This window comes from Barbus barbus, assembly GCF_936440315.1.
Source record: "Barbus barbus genome assembly, chromosome: 25".
In the NCBI taxonomy this organism is placed as follows: domain Eukaryota; kingdom Metazoa; phylum Chordata; class Actinopteri; order Cypriniformes; family Cyprinidae; genus Barbus; species Barbus barbus.
This window is the reverse complement of record NC_136753.1, coordinates 24,784,489-24,809,008: the sequence shown is the minus strand read 5'-3', so window position 1 is coordinate 24,809,008 and position 24,520 is coordinate 24,784,489. Positions and strand designations below refer to the sequence as shown.

Sequence of the window (24,520 nt, the reverse complement as noted above, 5' to 3'; positions counted from 1 at the left end):
CACTGCATCACATCCCAACAGATGGGATAACCGTCGTCCCACTTTGCTTCATCTTTGTGCCTATTTCACCTGAATTGCTCTTTTACCGAAACTGTTTGGATTTAATAGGTTATTTAAATGTGCAAATGCTCAGTTTTACCTATTTTGAGGTGTCTGCTTAATGGGGATAAGTGTTGCAGAAGCACATGGGTTGAATATCCTAGACAGACCGATTTATAAAATTAGCTTTTTCATCCATCTTCTAATTGCATCTTGTATCGTGCAAACATTTTAATTTATCCAAATGTTTAATAAGACTGAAATTGAATTGACCTTTCGTATTGCTTTTCTCACACCCAGAGAAGCTTTTGAATACTTGAGCCATTGGACTGCATCAAGATGATGAAAAAAGCCAAGGTTTTAGATCCAACTGCTGCCGGGCAAGGCGGTAAGAACAATATAATTGTTTTCTCTCCCATATGGCAGGCTGACACTGGCACCGAACCTTGTCCAACTGCTCTATTACTGAATTACTGAAACAACAAATCCAGCCATGTTCTCCATGAAGACCAGCTAGAGAAACACATGGTGGAAAAAAACATCCTTTTTTGTTTTGTAATTCGTTCTTTCTCTTTCTTAATGGTCACTACTCCCAGAAGATGTAATTTAGTTAATCAGTTTTCTTTGTATTCATAATGATGAGAGTATAGCAATGGAATTTGACACACTTGATGGGACTTGGGTCTCATTTAGAAAAGTTCTACCACAGTAAGCAGCTGCATTAAAATGTAATGCCGGATTTTCCAGATAAAATCTAATGACCTCCTCTCCATGGTAAAGTGAATAATATATCTCTCCCTGAGGGGTTAGAAGAGCAAGATAAAAGCAAGTGTTGAGTCTAACCTAGCCACACAAATTTATTTAAACACACCAATGATCAAACAGCTGGTTAAAGTTGTAGGTTGTGTGTCTGGAAACTGGTCACTGTGCACAAGCTGCAAATGAAGTGGAGGCTGTGAATGTGACTTATGCAATCAGAGCCTTCATCAGTGCCTAGTGCGCTCTTCATGTGGAAGCTCACTAAACAGCCCCATGAGCATTTGCTGTCATTCAGCAAGGGTTTCTTTGAATCGTGTAACCATGGATGCGAGGGACAACCATCAACCAACCAGAATGTGAAGTGCCTGTGATGAGAAAGGACAGTAAATAGAGCCAGAAAAGAGGAGAGGGAGAACTGGACCAGGCTGGAATCGAACCTGTATGCACAACAGCTCTTACATTTCATCATTAAACCTTTTTTTTAATATATATAAAAATCCACCCATTTTACATTTATTTTCTTTGATTATTTCCATATTTTATAATTTTTTTCTCACGTGCTTTATTTATTTAATTTCCTTTGAGGAGGGGATTTGATTTACCTTATTTAATTAGACTTTTTTATTATTTTATTCGTTTTTTTCTTATGTTAATTATGAGCCTCTCCTTTTTTACATTCATCATGGGTGATAATATATAAATTAGAGGACATAAAAATGTCCTCAGTGACAACATATCTGTCCGTTTTGGCCTGTTTCACACAAATTTAAGAAGAGTACAAAAGTAGCAACGTCAATCTGTAACTGTGACGCACATTAACGCCATTTGCTTTTGTATAAAGCGCGAGCCTATGGTGTGACACGAGACATGACAGTGCTGCTGTGAGTGGATATCTCTATGGCACAATGTTGCTGGACATGTCTAGAAAGAATCAAGTATTTAATTGCACCATGCTTGCATCACCTTCATTCTGTCAGATTTACTATACAGCGGCCTATGCTAACTGTGAAACTTACATCAAGCCCGGCATGCATCTTTTCGCAAGGTGTGAGAAAGTTCACTCTTTTATATTCTCTATTTATGTTACCTCTAAAAATCGCATATTTGAAAAGACTGTGTTTTAAAATTGGCTTATAGTATGTTTTCGTTTTTTCACCATATAACCTTCTGCGTTCAGCACGCGTACATTGTGCAAAAACTCACAGCTATACTTCCGCTAGGCAGCAGTGTGAATACTGTAACCAGAATAATCACCTGCTGATTATGTATGCTGTGTGAAACAGGCCTCACTTTTATTTCCTTCCCAGTTTGTCTGCTTTTTCTCTAGTCTTGTCTATTGTAACCTCACATTCAACCACTTATGTTTTATTGGTTTAACCTCCTCGTCTTTTCCCCGTCTTGTGTTTTGGTTGTATTTGTGAGTCATTTTGTCTTTCGTTCAAACCTGACAAAAAAAAAGAAAGAAAAAAAAGCCAGGATTCACAATTTTGTGTTTTGTGTTCTCCTTCTTTGTTTCCCCTTCCTTCGTTGCTGTTGTACTGTAATGTTGTGTCTATACTGTACCAGGACTGGAAATTCTACCTCTCAAGAGACAAGGTAAGGTAATCGAATGACAGCAACCTGAACATCTGCATGCATGTCATGATATCCAGTATATCATATCATATCATATCATATCATATCATATCATATCATATCATATCATATCATATCATATATCATATCATATCATAACATGTATAACATATCATATGTATCAAATGATATATCATAACATATCAAGTATATCATATTATCCAGTATATCATAATATCCAGTCAAATAAAAATAAGAATGCACATCAGTGAATGTTCAGATTGCTGTCATTTAAAGACACAATGAAAAGACTGCAGCAATTTTCTTTCCAGTGTTGATGTATTGAAACATGATGATAAGAAAATATTGTCCCTTATTTTAAAATAACCAATAGGTGGTTTAAACCACTGATCAATATAATATAATATAATAAATTTGTATAGATCAGTGTTTTAACCAGAGGTTATCAATACAAGAAATGTTTTTGGCGGGGGCAAGTTGTCACTTAAATGCTAGGATTTAATACAATTAATTACAATATTTACTGACCAAAACAAACTGTTTTATATTTTTGTGTGTGATGTTTCATATTTTTGCTGTTTCATTTTTATTCATTTTTCCCTCTTATATTTGATATACTGTTTATATTTTGCTGTATGAGCCTAAGAAGTGTGACAAAATGGCCTAACAAGACAAAAAAAAAAAAAAAAACTCAAGTGTGTTCAGTGAACTATATATTTTGGAGTAATAACGGTGTACATTTAAGACCTATGACAATACAGAAACTGATTTGCAAAAATAAATCTACTTTGAGAAATAGTTACCAGAGTGAACATTGTGACAACCAGCCCCGGTTTAATCTTCTATTTATAAATTTGGGAATGTGTTTGAATCTGCATATTTTAAGTAAATCAAGAAGGAAGGTATCACTGGTGCAAATATAATTATATGTCTTAGATCCCCACTTAAAAATATATTATGTACAGAGATTGTAAAATGTTTGTCAATACATGGACTACAGTTGTGCAGATGATTATTCAGCATATGTTACGTCACTGTGCACCCGCTGTGTTGTTTCCCCTGATGTTCTGACATTGTACCCTGAATGTGGATTCTCTCAGGCATCAAACGAAGATCTAAGGTTCCCGGTGTTATGATTACGCAGTACATTGAGGAACTTCCTGAGGGGATGACAACTCCAGACTTCACACGTAAACCCATCGCTTTAACCATTCAAGAAGGTAAGCACATTAAAAGAGAAGAATCTACAAAAGTGAAAGCAAATATGATTAGAGGTGACAGTTGAGAGCTAAATGATCCTGGATGTGAAATTAACAAGCTAGGAGCACGTACAGGATTACCACACAGATTTACTGCCCTAAATGTCTAATCTGTGCAGCTACACCGACTTAAATCCCTCATCTACTGCGTAAATTATCAAATTCGCTGCTCGTCCCCCATGCAGCTTTAACATGTGACCACAGCTATATATGCATCAAGGAAAAGAAATCAAATGGCATATATCCCATTTCACGCTAGTTTGAAATGCACAGAGCAGGACCACAAATGTGTAACGTATGCCTTCATTTATGTTGTTAATGACATGTAACCTTGCAGGCTATGGGTTTTTGCCCTTTATTTTGCCTGTATCTAAACCATTTGACTTTGCCAAAGTATCTTCTGCAATACAACTAAGAGTGTCTCTTGAAAAACAGAACAACGTCTGCAATGTTATACATTTCTAATAAGCATTAAATAAAATATGGCATGATTTTACAATAAGGTCCCATTAGTTAATGCATTAAGTAACATAAACTAACAATGAGCAGTAATAATAATGGTTGTTAATGTTAAACTGTGCATTGTTAGTTCATGATAACTTCATGATAAAATACATTCTCAAGTCAAAAGACTTGGCACACCTACTTATTCAGTGTTATTACTATTTTTCCCTTTTCATAACAATAGCAAAGTAATCAGAACTATGAAATATTGCTAGTTCTGCACACTCTGGATATTCACTCAAACAACTTCACAAGGTGCATCCTGGGATGCATTTTAAATTCAATATTATATACTGCAGATATACAGTATGCTGGGCACTTCGTTCTGTTTGTAAAGAAATAAACGAATAGGCTCAATTTATATAGTTTATATTAGTTTTGTAGAATAAATGCATACAATTTATTTCAAGCATTTAAGCATATTGTTATGGTGCTGTAGTAAGGAGCGTGCACGACGAGGAATGGATGAAAAGGCGGTTTTAAATAAACATCAGCACAAATAACCATAGTACAACATTAACTTAACATTAATCCAAGACAAAGACTGAGGGAGAACTGAGGACTTATAAAGGGACCAACCAAACGAGGAAACAAGATAATTAATTAAACACAGGTGATGAGAATGAATGAACTAACAAGGAACTGATGAGGAAAACCGGAACGAAACCAAATAAGGGCAAACAGGAAACTAAACAGAAACCAAACCGTGACACATATACTGTACCATCAACCATATTCATAACGGACATACATAAATTCAATTAAGTGTGTCCAAACTTTTGAGTAGTAGTGAACTGGCACACATTCTCTGGTAAATGTTCACAGAATTGAAAACAAATGGAAGATTTCATATATAACAATCTATAACAACTTTCATAATGCAGGAAAACTAGCCATTTTAAAAGCTAAAGTGATTGGAAACCCAACACCCACTGTAACCTGGCGTAGAGCAAAAGGAGAAATGAATGATCCCCAAAAATTTCAGAACAAATATGACCCAACAACTAATGAACACACTTTGGAGGTAAGCACAGGCTTTTAGCTTGACTTTAAATCCTCTACTTAACATTTAAGGTGAAGTGTGTAATGGTTTCATTTTAAAATACCCTCTCATATCCCAGCTTAATGTGAAGAGACTGTAAGTAGGATGATTTCCGCAGAAAGAGTAAACTCTGTTGCCCTGTGCTATCAAAGCATTGCTTGCATCAGTTGATTGAGTAGCCCAACATAGCATCATTGTCACAACCAGCACGATTTTGGGGCATGACTTCCTGTTTGGCAGAGGGTGAGGGGAGTGAACCTGTTGTGGAAACAGTCATCATTATTATCTACAGCCACTCAGACATTAAACACTTCACCTTTAAATGTTCATTTCATTATCTTTGTCATTCAATTATTGCCCGCGATTCATCAACACAACCTCTTTTTCATTTACTTTTGCAGATACCTAAAGTGAGCAGTGATGAAGCCGACACTTACAAATGCTATGCCTCAAACGAATATGGAAAAGCTGTTTGCACTGTTGTCCTAAATGTAATTGAAGGTAGGGCACACACATCTTAAAAGCCCTACTTGTTTGTTACTTTCATTACTAAGTTCTTATTCTATCCACACAGAAAGCAGAACTCATACATGAAAATAGCTGCAAACACAATATTTTCTTTTTCTTTTCAGTTGGATTCAAAAGGGAAAAAGAATTGCAAAAGGCCGAAGCAGGTAAGATAATTGTAACCTTTTGGGAGCTGATTTTTTCTTCAGCTTAGCATGGCAGTTGATCATGAAGGAAAAAGATTGAATTGGATACTTTGAATACTTTGACACTGAATATGGCACACGTAAGCATTCACTTTCCTCTGTTTGTTGATTGCATTTTGAAGCTCCAGCAGGTGACCCAACAGAGTTTAGAAAGATGCTCAGGAGAGGGTGAGACGTTTGTTTCCATTACATTACACATTAATGCCATGTCATCAGCAGTGCAGTTTCTCTTTAGGCTCTATTTTTACATTTGATTCTTGCCATAGTTAATTACCCCATCTCATATTAAAACATCAGTCACGTTAACCCAGTTAAGTGCTAGCATTTGGCCTGAAGTTCATATTTGTCATTACAATCTTCTTAAAGTGCTGGCAAAAAAGTTGAGGAGAAAAGGGAAGGTGACATTGACGACTCTGTATGGGAATTGCTGCTGAGTGCTGAGAAGAAAGACTATGAGCACATTTGCGTCGAGTATGGCATCACTGATTTCCGTGGCATGCTGAAGAAACTGGTCGAGTTGAAGAGGGAAAGAGAAGAGGAGCAGGCACAGGTAAAGAGCTGGCAAAATCATAGAAGGTTTCTCACATTTTCATGACTGGCTGCACAAATCTGGAGACCAATTGTTATGTTCTGTTTGTTTCGCTGATTTAGTTCATCCAACATATCAGTAATCTCAAGCCCATTGAGGTGAAATCTGAGCATGCTGCAACCTTTGAGCTGGAAATGGAGCTCAAAGACCCCAACAGCCGCATTTTTCTGTATAAGGTGAGAACTGTGAATCAGAGGATGTCAAATACCAGTGAAAAAAGGTGGGACTGGTACAGTAGATCAATGCTAGTTACAAAGCAATGCCTCCCATTGAGCTCTCATCATCTGTGATAATCGAAAAACAGCCACAAATTGTTCATGTCAGTATTATTTCAGTATTATATTTGTTTATTGTAGTTTTTTATATATTTTTGCTTTAGTTAACTATAATAACCTTGGTTCAAACTGTATACTATAATATCTGAAAAAGAGCCACGGTATTTAAGCAAATTTTAACAGTAAAATCTTGGCAGACATAATTGCACTCCATCCAGCGCTTTACACTTTAGTCCAGTAGGTGGCGTACTATTAAATTATTATGACTTTGTTTTCAATTACTTGGCTACATAATGACATATTAGGCCATAATACCCAAATAACTTACTATAATGAAAAACAAAGACAATATGTTAACATGCATTTGCATATGGTTATGAAGGTTGATTTTATCGTTATTGTACTTGAATGTGACATTGCATATTTTTCAAATGAAAAGCCTGTTTTAGACTACACAAAAGATACTGCACTAGTGCTACCTATTCAGCCCGTATAATGTGGAGAACCAGTCTTAATTATTTTTTTTTGGTCTTATTTTCCTATATGCATCATGAACATTCATAACAGTTACTCTTTACCTTTTGTTCAGGATGGAGTCATGATTCCATTCAGCAAAGACATTGAAGGTGATATGAAACACAATCTAAAACAAGTTGGCAAGAAGTACATCTTCACTGTTTCAAGCCTCAATCCAGAAGATGCTGGACTCTATCAAGTGGATGTTGAGGGTGTCAATATCTTTTCAACGGATTTCAAGCGTACGTTTTTTTGCTGCACATTTGTCAGTTAACCTCCTGCTGAAAAGACCAGCACGATTTCCCATGCCTGTCTAAGCTGCCTTGGTGTTTCTCTGGCTGGTTAACCAACATAAAAACACAGATGTAAGCTATGCGCCATTATGCCCCAAAACTAAATCGATCCCATAATAATCAATAAAGCGGACTACACTGGAAGCATCTGTTAGGGTGCATACCGGACAGTTACATCAAAGTCAGCATGTGATGTTTCTGGTCTGCTAATATAAATTGTCTTTTGCTTCTAAACATGTATACACAGTTTTAGCAACATAATATTTATTTGCTAAGTCAGTTTTTAGCTAATGTATTTCCATTGAAAATCAAGCAAGTCGTGCTATTTAAGCTAGTTAAGAAGCCTAGTGAAGACACCCAAATTTAAAACCAACTTTGCTGGTCTTTTCAGTAGTGCTTTTGTTTTTCAGTCATGCATAATGCCATGGATTGACTGAGGTGTGTTTATCCATATTTAAAACAGTTCCCCCTGTGGACTTTGCCCTGAAGATTAAGGAGGTGACGGCCCAAGAGAGAGAGGATGCCATCTTTGAGTGTGTTTTAACTCAGCCCGTTAGTAAGATTACTTGGACCCTAAAAAATACACCTCTCTCTAACAATGAAAAATATGAGATTACTTGTTCTGAAGATAAACTGGCCCACAGTCTGAGAATTATTGATTGTATGCCTTTGGATGCTGGAATCTATGCTGCTATAGCCGGCATTAAGTCTAGCAGTGCTTGGCTGATTGTAGAAGGTAAGTACAACTTTTTTCACTTAGTAAGTTGAAAAAACATTGAAAAAAATCAAGTAATCAAATTAAATGCATCATGCTGATTAATTAAATTCATTGCACATATATTTGCACATAACATATACAATACCTGTATGCAGTTCTATTTTATCCTGAACACATAAGATACTTTGAAGAATGTTGGTAATGCTTGTTACCCACATTCTTCAAAATAGCTTCTTTTATGACGATGACTAATTTTAATTTTTCAGTGAACTATTCCTTTAAGTCAGTTCATTGTTTTTATTTCCACATTGCATTATTTTTATTACAATTAGCTAATTAAGTAGCTAAAAATAATGCAATTGTATGATACACTGATTAAATAATCAATTACAAATAATCACAGCCATTTTATTAGAAAATAAGGCTGTCAATTAATTAAAGTAGTCAAACTAATTATAATTTCTTGATTTGTATTCAGATTAATAACAAATTATAGCAATATACTGTCTACAAATATATTATAGCAATATACGCCCTAAATAAAATATATATTTTTTTTTTAATCCCACAAATAAAGACATTACAAAATACATCTTTAAAGTCAGTATATTGTTTTATTTCTGTAATGCGTTATTTTTATTCTATATATTTGTACAACATCCTGTAATTTGATTAACTTGCTTAAATTCAATATGAATCTGTTTGTATTATTGTTTCCACACCAGCTGACAAAGATCCTGCAACAAAGGGAAAGAAGAAAGCCCGGAAAACCACTCAGGCAGGTGGTGGTGGTGAAGACTTGCTGAAGATTGCGGCTGAGCAGGCAGAGAGGAATAAGAAGGAGATAGCAGAAGCTTTGGAGGCTGCTAAGAAACTCCGGGCTGAAAGAGAGGCAATAGAAGCTGAAGCTAAAGCTAGAGCTGCAGCTGAAGCCGAAGCGGCAAAAGCAGCAGCACAAGCGGCAGCAGCTGCCGCAGCCGCAGCTGCTGCTAAAGCTGCACAGGATGCTCTTGCCGCAGCTAAAGCCAAAGGTAAATCTGAGGCTGAAGCTAAAGCCGAAGCAGAAGCAGCTGCTCGGGCTGCAGCAGCTAAAGCCAAAGCCAGTGCTGAGGAGGAGGCCAGGAAGCAGGCTGAACTCAAGGCCTTAAGTGAAGGTCTGAGTGCTGAGCAAGCTGCTGCGGCAGGGGCTGCAGCAGCTGCTGCTTTGACTGCACAGGCAGCTGCTGCGGCAGCAAGTCTTGGGCAGGCTGGAGCTGCAGGTGGAGATGGAGGTGGTGCAGCGGTGGTAGGAGCAGTATGGGCTGCAGGAGCTACAGGTATTGGACAAGCTGGGGGAGCTGGAGGAGCCGGAGGTACCGGTAGAGCTGGAGTAGCTGGAGGAGCCAGAGGTGCCGTTGGAGCTGGAGGTGCCGTTGGAGCTGGAGGAGCCGTTGGAGCTGGAGGAGCCGTTGGAGCCGGAGGTGCCGGTGGAGCCGGTGGAGCCGGTGGAGCTGGAGGAGCCGGAGGTGCCGGTGGAGCTGGAGGAGCTGGAGGGGCTGATGGAGCCGGAGGTGCTGGTGGAGCTGGAGGAGCTGATGGAGCCGGTGGAGCTGGAGGGGCTGGTGGAGCTGGAGGGGCTGATGGAGCCGGTGGAGCTGGAGGGGCTGATGGAGCCGGTGGAGCTGGAGGGGCTGATGGAGCCGGTGGAGCTGGAGGAGCTGGAGGGGCTGATGGAGCCGGAGGTGCTGGTGGAGCTGGAGGAAGCGGTGGTGAGGGAGGAGATGGAGGAGACAAGAAGCGTCAAAGAGCAGGACCTCTTGTACCAGAGACTGTCGTAGGTAAGGGATTATACAAAGAGACATTCAATATATCTACACTATACAAATTCCTTCTTGCTTTTATTTCTCATTTTAAAAATATGTAGTGCAACATTTCAGCAGTGATTGGTTCTTACAGAAAATATACAGTCTAGCAAAGCAGGCCAAACTTCCATACAGCACATATACATACATACAGTATTGTTTATGTACAATGCTCTTCAGAAGCAAGATTTTTTTTTTTTTTATGTTTTTGAAAGAATTCTCTTATGCTGACTAAGGCTGCATTTATTTGATCAAAAATAAAGTAAAATTTAAAACAGCAATATTACAAAATACTTTTATAATTACAAATAAATGGTTTCTATCTATTTAACTTATTCCTGTGATGGCAAAACTGAATTTTCAGCAGCCATTACTCTGGTCATATGATCCTTCAGAAATTATTCACAACCTAGTCTCATGGCATTTCGTGACATAGTCATGAAATTTTAATCTATTGATTCGTGTTCATGGTTTTGCTGCTTAATATTTGCTTAATATTTTTTTTCAGGATTTAATGAATTAAGTATTTAACAGTATTTATTTGAAGTAGATTTTTTTTAAACAATGGAAAACTCTTTACTGACACTTTTGATCAATATAATGCATCTTTGCTGATTTCTTGGTGAGCAGTGTGTGTATACATTATATGTACACACACACACACACACACACACACACACACATACACATATACGTACACTCCATTCAGCAACAATATTGATACCTATTTATTTATCTTTACAAAATGTATATTATGGATACCTTTTTACAAAACTGTTATTGCATTTTGTTTTATTTTAATTTTTTTTGAAGTGTCAAAAGGTTTTGTAAAAGAGCTTTGTTTTGTGCAACATCCTCACACAACTTTCTGTTTACTTATATGCTGATGTTACTCTGCACATACACATGCAATCATCACAACACCCCTACATCCTAGAGCTGTTTTACTGTAGCTCAAGTGGGAAACACTCACAACACAATCAAAGCATTGCACATCCTGTGCTGATTAATTCACAGTTTACATCAAAAATCATGATAGGAAACTCAAACACACCCAGCACAGTTCCAGATGTGATCGTGGAAGGGGAAGCCAAGGGCCGTACTCGTGTAAGACAAGGCCCACTGATACCAGACACGGTGACTGGTAAGGGTGTGGGATGAATACACTAAATCTGGCTCATCTATATTAAAATCATGTGCTGTGATTACAGAAACTAAATAGTTTACTAAACTAAAAAGTGTCTGTCAACAGTAACACAAATAGCTTTTACTTGAATGATTGATAAAATATTGATCATGAGAAAGAGATTTCAAGTAACATTCACAACCTATTTTTTTTTATAAACACTGATTGTTTAAGCATGATTATTAATTTTCAGTGAATAAGAGTGATTAATATATATATATATATATATATATACATTTAACAGGGGGAAAAATAGGAGTGCTGAAAAATATCACAACTAATGTAATTTCCAATAATATGAGGTCATAAACAAAAAAACAAATAATCTTTTTTTATTTTCTCTATCATTGAATGTTCCATAAAATCCATAAATGTTTTTCAGCTAAATGTGATACTCTGTCTGTCTGTCTTTTACTCTGCTACTCTGTTTGTCTGTCACAAACAATTGTTTGTTTGTGTCATTTATTTGTTGTTCAAGTACCTGTTTGGTGTGGTGTTGGTTTGTCAGTGTTTTTCAGTGTCAGTGTGTAATGTTTCAATAAACAATGTTTATTATTTGGTTTCTATGTTTGTAGTGCTATGCTGGGTAGCCCCTCCCACTGTGAAATCTCATTGGCTATATTGTGTTCTACAAAGTTTTATATCAAACATCATGTTCTGAATGGTTGTGCTAGTGCAGCGGAGTCATGCAGCAACTTTCTTAAAAAAAAATAATAATAATAAAAATAACCTTACTTGTACTATGGCATGCAATTTGGGATCTGGATAATTCTATTTATAATATAAACAGCCATAACAAAGTATTTATAATAATAATTTAAAAAAAAACACCAGAAACATTACCGTTATGCTTAACATGTTATATGCATTTTCCATTGTCTTGTAAATAAATAAAAAACAAAAATGGAGCACAAAATAACAATGTACGCGGATCAGAATATTTGATGTTTAATAAAGAGCTTTGTGGAGTAGGATTTTTCGACCAATGAGATTGTATTGTGGGTGGAATTACCCAGCATGGCACAAAAGCAGCAAAACTACAGATTCAGCATGTTTAGAGGCACGACCTCGGAAAATGTTCATTGTTTGCCTTTTTGTGGTGGTTTTTGTCACAGTTTTCTTAAATGTTCTTGTTTGTTTTAAGTGTTTTTCTTTTTATTCTACATGTTCTTTCCAACCTCTTTATCATATTAATGTCAATCTTCAAAATGCTTCAACCACTGACCAAACGGCATGAATGAAGGTGGAGGTAATCCATCAGATAAAGAAAAACCAGCAGGGTCTGGCAAACCATCAGGTTCCGGTAATCCATCAGGTTCCGGTAACCCATCAGGTTCAGGAAACCCGTCAGGTTCTGACAATCCTTCAGGTTCCGGGAACCCGTCAGAGTCCGGTAGTGCTTCAGGTTCTGGCAGTGCTTCAGGTTCTGGGGACCCACCAGGCTCCGGGAAGCCACCAGGTCCCGCAGGCCCATCAGAGGGCAGCACTGAAGCTACAGAGGAAGAAAAAGGAGCTGAAGATGAAAAGGATGAGTCAGCTAAAGCTGGCAAACGTTCAGGCCGTAAAAAACAAGGCCCACAGGTTCCGGAGACAGTTGTTGGTAAGAGATGTTTGAAGTTGCACTGAATAATGACATTGCTTCCATGCAAATGTCAAAGTCATTCAGAATACTCAGGAATAACTATGCAGTCCCTTGTAGGAGTTCTGGGTCTAATTCAGTCACATCATCTGAACAATAAACAAAGTTATCCAAACATGTCCTATTCCTATTAAGTACATTGTTAATCAGGAAACTTCTTTAATTGGACTTGGGTGGTTAAAAGCTTTTAATTGTTATACCACAGATTCTCTGAAGGATTTAGGTATTTTTTTACTTAGCTTTAATTTAACCATTCTGGACATGTTTTGGATCTTATTTCCGCAGGACCAAACATCTCACAACATACTTTAGGACTTGCTGGATAACTTTCCACTGAGAAACTTTGTCAGTTTCCTAAGCGCTCATTTAAAGATTATACTCTTGGGTCTAACAGCTATAGAACAGGCTTTGTAAGCATATGCATATTCCTATCAGCAGTTCTTGAACATAATGTGCTTGTTGAAACATTGTGAAGGCATACCTGATGAACAAGCTCAAAATAAGGTTGTAATCAGTAACTTTAATAACCTCTTTAATTAGGTTGATTTGAGTAGGCAGAAAAATGTTTATTTCTTTGGTTATAGTGGGTGTTGGATAACTTTGTTTATTAAAGTAATAATTCAGTCAAAATGAAAAATTCTGTCTTTACATGTACAGGTGCATCTCAATAAATTAGAATGTTGTGGAAAAGTTCATTTATTTCAGTAATTCAACTCAAATTGAGAAACACATGTATTAAATTCAATGCACACAGACTGAAGTAGTTTAAGTCTTTGGTTCTTTTAATTGTGATTATTTAGGCTCACATTTAACAAAAACCCATCTCAACAAATTAGAATATACTTCATAAGACCAATAATAAAAAAAAAAAAACATTTTTAGTGAATTGTTGGCCTTCTGGAAAGTTTGTATGTTAATTTAATGTATATGTACTCAATACTTGGTAAGGGCTCCTTTTGCTTTAATTACTGCCTCAATTCAGCGTGGCATGGAGTTGATCAGTTTGTGGCACTGCTGAGGTGGTATGGAAGCCCAGGTTGCTTTGATAGCGGCCTTCAGGTCATCTGCATTGTTGGGTCTGGTGTCTCTCATCTTCCTCTTGACAATGATTCTCTATGGGGTTCAGGTCAGGCGAGTTTGCTGGCCAATCAAGCACAGTAACACCATGGTCATTGAACCAGCTTTTGGTACCTTTGGCAGTGTGGGCAGGTGCCAAGTCCTGCTGGAAAATGTAATCAGCATCTCCATAAAGCTTGTCAGCAGAAGGAAGCATGAAGTGCTCTAAAATTTCCTGGTAGATGGCTGTGTTGACTGTAGACTTCAGAAAACACATTTGACCAACACCAGCAGATGACATGGCAGCCCAAATCATCAATGACTGTGGAAACTTCACACTCGTTCTTCACAGTGGCCTCTCCACTCTTCCTCCAGACTCTGGGACCTTGATTTCCAAATGAAATGCAAAATTGACTTTTTTTCTTAAAAGAGGACTTTAGACCACTGAGGAGCAGTCCAGTTCTTTTTCTCCACAGCCCAGGTAAGACACTTCTGACGTTGTCTCTGGTTCAGAAGTTGCTTGGTAGCCCTTTTCCTGAAGACGTCTGAGTGTGGTGACTCTTGATGAACTGACTCCAGCTTCAGTCCACTCCTTGTGAAGCTCTCCCAAGTGTCTGAATCAGCTTTGCTTGACAGTATTCTCAAGCCTGCAGTCTTCCCTGTTGCTTGTGCACCTTTTCCTACCCAAATTCTTCCTTCCAGTCAACTTTGCATTTAATATGCTTTGATACAGCACTCTGTAAACAGCCACCCCTTTCAGAAATGACCCTCTGTGACTTACCCTCTTTGTGCAGGGCATGAATGTTCGTCTTCTGGATCATTGCCAAGTCAGCAGTCTTCTCCATTATTGTGGTTTCAATCAACAAGAGATACCCAGAATTTATACTGTAGGGATGGTCATTAATTGAAACTCAAATGTAAATATTCTAATATTTTGAGATAGTGATTTTTGACTTTCATCAGCTGTAAGCTCTAATCATCAAAATTAAAACAAAAAACTTTTGAAATGTTTTGCTTTATATGCAATGAATTTAAAATATATGAAATTTTCACTTTTTGAAACAGCTTACAAGAAAAAATGAACTTTTTCACCACATTCTAATGTATTGAGATGCACCTGTATTTATCCTCATCCCATTCCAAACCTGTATGTTGTTATTTTTTTACTATGGATAATAATAATAATTAATTTTTTTTTTTTTTTTTTGTTATTTTACAGTATATTGTAGATTTTAGCTATTTATTTGTTTCTATAAAAAAATCATATGGTTTACTTATGCTGCTTTTGTTGTGCTTGACAGCCTGTATGAACTGTCATGGAAGATCTATGTAAAAACCTTTATAAATTAAATTTCTGTATTTACCAAACAACAACAATATACAGGTTTGGAGGAACATCTCCGAATAAACTATTCCTTTAAATAAAATAAAGAAAAAAGTAAGTAATTGGAGTGAGGACCAATTATTTGTGGAAAACAGTTTTTGTTTTATTGTAAGATACAATAACAAATGTATTTACAAAATAGCATCCACCCAGTCTTTAATGTGCCAGATATTTCTTATGCATTGTGTGTCTGCTGTTTGTGTAGATCAATATGTGCTTGTATTGTCTTCACCAAACTTGCTTGTCTTGCTAAAGGCCAATCACCTTGCTCACTAATCAGAGGAACCAGGATGTGATAAGATCTTAATAAATGCAGCCAAATAGGACTTCACAAACTTTAATTACAAGAAGACAAATTAAAGATTTCATATGCCTTCGAAGACGTGAAAATTCCAGCAGAAGTCATTCCAGCAAGATCTTTAATTGTCAAAACACTTGGGGTTGCAAGAAAGCGACTCAATCAGCATTTACCAGGAGATTTTAAAGCAAATTCTGCAAAAGAACCAAATTGCATTTGGATGGTATCCAGAGGCAGCACGAAATGGGAAAAGGGGGAAATATTCATATTAATCTAATAGAACAACAACATTATTTGGTAATACCACCAAAACAAGAAGGTTTCCATCATTTGCTCATTAGTGGCGAAGCTTAATTAGAATGACTACTAATTCAGAGAATTATCTCAACTGAACAACTTCAACCAAGAGTGATAATTATCTACTATTAGAACGGAAAGAATGTCTGTACAATGCATTTCTAAAATAAGTCAGGTTAAATGTGTACCGGCCATTCAGAAATGCTTCATAACTGGTCTTTATCATCATCATGACGGAGAAGATTCGGATTCTAGGAAGTCAGCACTGAAGACAATGACAAGATATCATACACCTGATATTTTTTCTCACACATTTCTGTTGACTTTCATTCACATTTAAATGAAAGTTAATGCATTTTAACACATGCTATAAAATATGTATGTCCGTACTTACCAAGTGTACAAGTGTAGAATTGCTACAGTAGGCCTCAATTAATGTGTGTGGACTACAACTCAAACATCATGCAGCAAAATTATAACTGTGCTTGAATTATTAATTACTAATTTTGTTCACAAATCACCTGCAGATCCTGGTGTTCACTTTTCTGCTGGGCTGGAAGATTGCAAAGCTATTGTGGGAGAAGCAGCTGAACTGGTCTGCAAACTTAGCAGTGCTGACTGTAAAGGTGTCTGGTCCAAAGATGGCGATGAGGTATAAAGAAGCCACAAGTATAAATAATATGATAAATGGTATATATGGTGTATGTGTAATTTCTCTGTAGATTACTGCCTCCACTGAGGGTTTGACTATCAGTAAAGAGGGAGCGGTTCATAAACTGAAAATTGCTAAAGTAACAGAAGAATTTGCTGGAAAATATCGATTTGAGGCTGAAGGGCGTAAAACCGAATGTGTGATTGCTGTTGAAGGTTTGTTTTTTTATATCTGCTCATTTGTGCCAATACATATGCAAATGTTCCAAATTTCATGTTTATACTTTTTTTTTTCTTTCTATTCTGTTTGTGTGTGTGATAAGATCCACCAAGATTCAATGCCAAGGAAATTGAAGCATTTGCAAAACCGATTGTTGTCAAACACAATCATAAAGCCACCTTCAAAATTCCATTTATTGGCTGTGAGCCATTCAAAGTCCAGTGGTATAAAGATGGTGAAGAGCTCACGCCAGACTCTCACTGCAAGATTGAGATTTCAGAGGCTGAAAGCCGCCTGCTTCTCACCAAATTACAGCGTAAAGACACCGGGGAAATAAAAATCAAAGTCAAAAATGAGTTTGGCACAGTTGAAGCCATTTCTAATCTAGTTGTACTTGGTGAGTACAAAAAGTGAATTAATTAAATCGGTTGTATTTTTTAATATGAATGCAGTACAGTTTGGTTACAAAAATACTCTCCATTTTGCCTGACAATTTTTACCTCATTTAGATAAACCTACCCCACCACTTGGACCACTGGAGATCGTTGAAGCATCTGCCAACTGCATTGAGATCAAGTGGAGACCATCAAAAGACAACGGTGGTTGCCCTATTAAACATTACATACTTGAGCGTAACCAAATTGGACGCAACACATGGAAAAAGATTGGCCAGATCCCAGGTGAAGCCCACTACAGAGACACTGATGTTGACCACGGCAGAAGATACTGTTACCGTATCAGAGCCGAGACTGATGAGGGCATCAGTGAACTGATGGAGACCGAGGATGTGCAAGCTGGCACTAAAGGTGACTTACTAAACAACAGAAATCTCTCAGAGTAGCCTTGTGCTAGTCAGTCGCTATACAGACACATCTTAATATAAACCTCTGGATTGTCTTACTTTCCAGCATATCCTGGTCCGCCATCTGCTCCTAAAGTAGCCACTGCCTTCAAAAACTGCATTAACCTGACATGGACTCCTCCATCCAACACTGGAGGAACCAGTATTTTGGGTTATAACTTAGAGAAACGCAAGAAGGGCAGTAACTTGTGGGGCCAAGTCAATCCACTAGATGAGCCAATCCAGGGTGTGTATCTCACATTTTTACACAAGTTTCTTTAAAGTACTGCCTGCTAGTAATATTTACCTCTCAATTACCATCCACAGCTAAGAAATATGCTGTAAAAGATGTAGTTGAAGGAATGGAGTACGAGTTCCGTGTGTCCGCCATCAACGTATCTGGAGCTGGTGAACCAAGTATCCCCTCAGAATTTGTGTTTGCGAGAGATCCCAAAAGTGAGTAATTTCTCAGGTTGCTCATTATCTTCAAAAAGAGAAGAGGAATTCAGCATAAGTATTCTCAAGGCTGTACATTTCGAAAAATTAACCGTGGCCTCCCCTCAAAGATATGCAAAAATAGCAGATTTAGGTCAGACTTTTCTGGGCTTCAAAATAACAAGCTAATTTGAACTCCTCTTGCACTTCTCCCTATTTCTCTTTCAATGTTTTCTTATGCAAATGCTTTCATCTCAATTTCCTATCAGAGCCCCCTGGTAAAGTCATTGCCCTTAAAGTGACAGACTCCACCTACACTACCTTGTCCTTGTCTTGGACTAAACCAAAAGAAGAGCCTGGTGTTCAGGATGAGCCCAAGGGATACTTTGTTGATGTCAGACCTGCTGAGAACACAGAATGGGATCGTTGCAACACAAATGCCATCATCATGACCTCCTACACTGTAAAGGGAATGAAATCAATGGCCATGTATTGGGTTAGAGTGATCGCCGTCAATGAAGGTGGAGAGGGTGAGCCACAGGAGCTGGACAACTACATCTTGGCTATGCCTCCTCCTGGTGAATCACCTTATCTACAGTCAGAAATATAACTGCCTCTCATTTTCGAAAACTTTACTGGATATGCCACATCATTAACTCAATGTCTTGTTTTTCTTAGTGAGACCGAGATTCACAGATTCTAAGATCAAGAGCTTCATGGTGGTCAGAGCTGGAAATTCTACACGATTCAACATCAACTTTGAGGTAATGGGCAACACTAAAACCATACAGTATTTTAGAGACCAAACCAGGGGTTTAGAACTTTTATCACATAAAGTTTGTCACTTTTTGGGAGACAATCATTATATACTGCCTGCGGTGCGAAGGGATGAAATATCACTGCTGTCGTCCAGAGTCCTGTTCCCCCTCCTAGTAGCGACTTGCATCAGCAAATCATAAACAGGTTAAAAGTCTGGGTTTCATCTTGGACAGTACTTAATCATTTGAAGTTCATATTAACAACGTTACTCGTTCTCCAGTTTTCCATATACAAAATATTAGTCGTCTTTATCCTGTACTCTCAACAATGAGTATTGCTATCCTTGTACACGGTTTAGTAACATCACAAATTGATTAATGTAATTCCTTGTTTTATAGACTATAAATCGTTATAAAATCGACTATAAATATATAAATTGTTACACAAACTTCAGCTAGTACATAATGCAGCTGCACAAGTTATTTCCAAAACTTCTATATCCAAGCACATCTCTCCTGTGCTACAAAATCTGCATTGGCTCCCTGTTAAATATTGCATAAATTTTAAAATCTTGCTTTTAACTTACAAGGCACTTAATATTTGGCTCCCTCATACTTATCTGATCTCCTGCGTGTAAATACTCCTACACGTGTCTTACGATCTGCCTCTGCACTCACTCTGACAACTTCTATGGGGTCACGGGCTTTTGGTTATGCTGGTCCGTACCTATGCAATTCACTACCGGTGGATATTCATAATAGTCAAAGTCTTGTGATTTTTAAATCTAGAATTAAAACTTGTTTATTTAGGCAGGTTTTTATGTAATGTTTAGTTGTAGGTAAGCTGTGTTGCCCTATTGTTTGATGATTGCTGAATATTATGTTCCCTAATTAATATCCATGAGCCTGGCTATATCATGCTCCCTTCCCATACACTATTCAGATCATTCCTACTCCCCTCATTTAAACTATATTTTGCATTGGCCACATGTCCGATACTTATCCTATATTACCTTTTTACAGGCTTCCCCGTGTCCTGATGTCATCTGGCTTAAAGATGGTACCCCTGTGTCTAAACGTGCCACTATAAGCAATGCTGACGGATGTTCTCAGATTCTGATCCCATCTTCAGATCGCTCTGATACAGGAATCTATACCATCATAGTCAAGAACGTTGTGGGACAAGAAACCTGCAGTATTGAGATTAGAGTTACAGGTAAAATGAGGCAACCAGTGTATGTCTGGAACCAGTGTACCATCTTAAATGGCATCACCAAATAGAATTTAAAAAATGTGTTTAAATATGTTTTCCTAAATAGTCCCAGTGTGTCACTGGTTAGCCATGCCCCCAACTCACACTATTGGTTAAGCCATGTTGCTATGTTGGCATAACAATGCAATGCTTTGCTAGTATTACCACAGAGTCAAACTGCTTGTACATTTTGGTGAAATCATCTTATGAATAACTTGCAGGTGCTCTACATGTTAAGCTGGCACAGTAGAAAGTATTTTCAGAAATGTTGTGTTTTGAAAAAACACAAAGAGAAATGTACACTAAGCTTCTGTTAACTTAATTTTAATATAATTAATAATGTAATTTATTCTCGTGATGGCAAAGCAGTCTTCAGCATCACATGATCCTTCAGAAATCACTCTAATATGCAGATTTGGAGCGAAAAAAACCCAGTTCTTATTATTATCAATGCTAAAAACAGCTGTGCCGCTTAATATTTTTGCAGAAACTGTAATGCATTTTTATTATGATTCTTTAATGAATAGAACGTTTAAAAGAACATTTATTTGAAATAGGAAAATTTTGAAACACTAAAAATCTTTACTGTCACTTTTGATTATGTTGATGCATCCTTGCTGATTAAAAGTACTAATTTCTTTCAAAAAATGTTTTTGAATGGTAGTGTAGATGTATAGATGGATATATACTCAACCAAGCTTGCTCTGTAGAGGAATGTATGTGTAATAGGCTTGATCTGCCAGTCCTGATGAACTACGACTGATTGTTTTGGTGTAGACGAGCCAAAGCCCCCAGGCCCCGCAGAGTTGGATGAGAACGTTCCGGGCACGGTGACAGTTTCCTGGGAACCATCCCCAGACGAAAAACGTGATGATCGCCTGCATTACATGGTGACCAAGAGAGACTCCAGCAAGAGGACCTGGCACACTGTAGCAGACCGTATCTTCAACAACCGTTTCACAGCCTGTAACATCATGCCAGGGAGAGAATACCAGTTCCGTGTGTACTCCAAAAATGACATTGGCCTGTCTGCCCCTTCAGAGTCACCAAAATGGCTTATCACATGCAAGAAAGGTTTGTAATACAGGGGCGTGGTGATTCAAACTACTAGCATTATTTACATTCAGTCCTCATGTAATGGCAGTGGCTATTCTTGCACAAGTGTAAGAATGGTGGATGCTATTTATACTACATGGTATATGGTGGCTACTGTTTGCATTAAGTATAAATAGTCATATATAACATCATGTGACAGATTGTGCAAATTGTGACAGATGTTATTCACAGAGTCTAAGTAGAATCCTATTTGTACTATTTGTAAGGGAAAAAAAATCTGAGCAGTGATGGGTGGCGTTAGCTATTTAGACTCAATGTAAATAAATTAAAACAGTGGTTTTCAAATGGTTTTTGCTTCAACACCCAGATTTTTTTGCATCAACTGGTGACCCAACACCAAAATTGTTATTAAGTATTTTGTTTTATGTTTATATATAAATGTAACAAAAACCCAGAAAATCAAACATAAAATGTATTAATATTGCCATGAACTGCATTGTGCTAAGCCTAAAATACTGAGCCGATTATTATACCACTAATATTTGTAACACTTCACAATTAGGTTAACAATAAAAAAAATCTAAAACATCTTAATGCTAATTTCAACATGTATTAATACATTAATTAAATCAAAAGTAATGGACCTAAACTAACAGAAACTAACAATGAAGAGCTGCATTTTATTATAATTATATTCCAAAAAATGCATTAACTAACATGTAATGTTACCATAATATCATGAGTGACAGATGAATGTATGCCAAGAATAATGAGTTTGATAGAATGTTCTTCAACAACAAATAACATGGGAAGCATTTTTTTGTTGTTGTTGGTTTTTTTAACCTAAACTGTACTTGGTTACATTATATGGTTAGTTGCATTCTATTATTTGCATTTGACATTGTTTTTCCCCCTGCTATCATAAGCAGACCTGTAATCCAATTGTGGACCGCAACCCACTGATTTCGAGAATGTGCATTCTCTGATCTTATGCACGTCCTGCCACTAGGGGGTGTCTGTTTACTGTGGACACCCTGCTTGCTCATGCACTACATGGTGACCCTTCAGGGACCCACTGACATGTCAAGTAGACAGCCTTAATGAATTGTTTTTTTAACCAAACTCCTTAAATTATTGCAGAAAAATTCACACTGAACATCCCGGAGTCGAAGACCTGCAACTTGGAGAGTCCTCCGAGGTTTATGGTCCCCCTGAAAATCCACACAGCCCCGCAAGGCTACGAGTGCTACATGAGCTGTGCCGTGAGGGGCAACCCCACACCCCACGTTACCTGGTACCGCAACAACATCAGCCTCAACACTGACACCAACTACTACATCACTAATACCTGTGGAGTGTGCTCCATGCTCATTCTCAGGGTTGGAGCCAAAGATATGGGAGAGTATAAAGTCATAGCTGACAGCCAACTGGGAAGAGCAGAGTGCACCACCAATCTCACAGTGAGAGGTAAGGGTCTACTTGAAGAACTTGCCTCACTGGATGAAAGTTACACCACTTGATGACGGCGGGGTTTCCCAAAGCTCTAAGTACAATTTTAGAAGTCATACTTTATCTCTAGGAAAGTTTCCCAAAAGCATAATCATCTGCTTAAGTACTATGTAAAACCATAAATAAATCCTCAGGCCTTTTTTAGTATTAAAAACTGTATCTTTTATGAAACTCTGCCTTACCAAAGTGCCAGTATTTTACTATTTTTACTAATGTTTAATAACTTCCAGTTCCTCGACTAGATAAATTAACATTTTCAGCAGCATTTTCAAACTATTTTCATGTTGGGGAGACAAAATTCTAAAGAGACTGGAAACCACTGTGGTCTTTGGACCTGACAGTAACAATGCATTTACTGTACATTTTACTAAATAAGAAGCAATCTGTGTGCTGGTTTTGGAAATGAGCATTGATTTATCCGTGTACGGGATGCTCTTCCATGATCTACAACACTGTTGGGAATCCCAGCAAATGCCACTTAGAAAAGTTATTAAATGACAAAATGAAAATATCTAAATGCTTCTCAATCCAATTTTACAAGGCATCCTACCAATGCACCACTAACTAGCTATGTGCAATATAATGTTTCTAAATATATTTATATATCTTCAGAAATTCTAAGAATAACTCAGTAAACACTTCTATTTCAGATATTCAAGTGTTTACTGGTAAAAGTTACTCACAAAGTAAATTCAGTAACATTTCATAACTACATTAATTAACGTGAACTAACAATGAAATACTTTTTATGAATTCATGAATTTAATTTAATTTTAATTTCAGCATTTATAAATACATTATTAATGTCAAACGTTGTTTTGTTTATCTTAATATTATTTAATAGACCTGAACTTACTGATTATTGTATTAATGTACTGTTAATTGTTCGTTAATGCATCAGCTAATAATGGGACAGAATGAAAACATCTTAATGATTCTGAATCCAATTTTACAAGACTTTCTACCAATGCACCACTAACTAGCTATGTGATGTATAATGTTTCTAAATCTATTTCAAAATACAGCTTCAGATATCCTTAGAATAACTTGGTTTCAAACATTTTTATGTCAAAATGTCATAAAAGTTACTCAGTAAATTCAGAAAGTTTAGAACATTTTCATACATAACACTGGAAATAAATTTAATCTAACACCGTAACCATATTCTCTTTTCTTTCTATGTTTTTCAGAATAAACCCTTGACGTGGGGAGGATGTCAAATCATTGTTGTTTTTTAGATTTTAGGCCCTTTGTAGAGCTACAGCATTGAGTATTTTTGCAGAAAGATGGCTCATAAAAATGCTACACAGTTTGGCCTTATGAGACAAAAATGGTAGAATCAAATGCATGCGAAAAACTACATATCGTCTTGTGTTTAATAGCACAAAAACCTGAAAACATAAGGGAAAAAAACGCTGTGTTGTGCCACTTGAGTGGCTGATGCTTAATACACCATGCTTACCTAATCCTGTTTGGCAATGATTTTAGCTTTCAGCTTAGTTCAGGTTTGGGGGCGGGGTGGGGGTTATTGTTTATTGTGTATTGTATTTAATTGATTAATTTATTTATTCTTGGCTTTTGTGTATGTATGCTGCTCTTTCACACTTTCACAAATTCAATTACACTAAAGTACGGTTAAAAAAGTGTAAAGGGTTGATTTCTTGCATCCTTTTTTTCTTTTTGCTTGTCTGGAAATGCTAAAGTGTAAAAGATGCTTTTGCTTCTTCAGATATGCTTTATCAACAAAAATGGTTTGGTGTAAATAAATAAAATATTCAGGTTCTTTGAACAGTG

General features: G+C 37.1%; 1 protein-coding gene across 1 annotated transcript; it reads left to right on the top strand.

The window, feature by feature from the left end:
- Positions 1 to 378: 378 nt before the first annotated feature.
- LOC306845289 (immunoglobulin-like and fibronectin type III domain-containing protein 1) lies at positions 379 to 24,520 on the top strand (the record flags this gene model as incomplete). Its single annotated transcript, XM_079377989.1, has 26 exons — positions 379 to 427; positions 3,495 to 3,614; positions 5,042 to 5,181; positions 5,601 to 5,700; positions 5,832 to 5,873; positions 6,035 to 6,080; positions 6,279 to 6,462; positions 6,564 to 6,677; positions 7,366 to 7,534; positions 8,049 to 8,321; positions 9,029 to 9,588; positions 9,677 to 10,116; positions 11,203 to 11,288; positions 12,664 to 12,930; positions 16,532 to 16,656; positions 16,727 to 16,871; positions 16,979 to 17,272; positions 17,385 to 17,681; positions 17,784 to 17,963; positions 18,044 to 18,172; positions 18,421 to 18,729; positions 18,830 to 18,915; positions 19,933 to 20,125; positions 20,939 to 21,235; positions 22,358 to 22,684; positions 23,917 to 24,520. 26 exons carry the CDS (start codon positions 379 to 381, stop codon positions 23,919 to 23,921), a joined length of 4,977 nt encoding a protein of 1,658 aa, XP_079234115.1. The 3' UTR covers positions 23,922 to 24,520.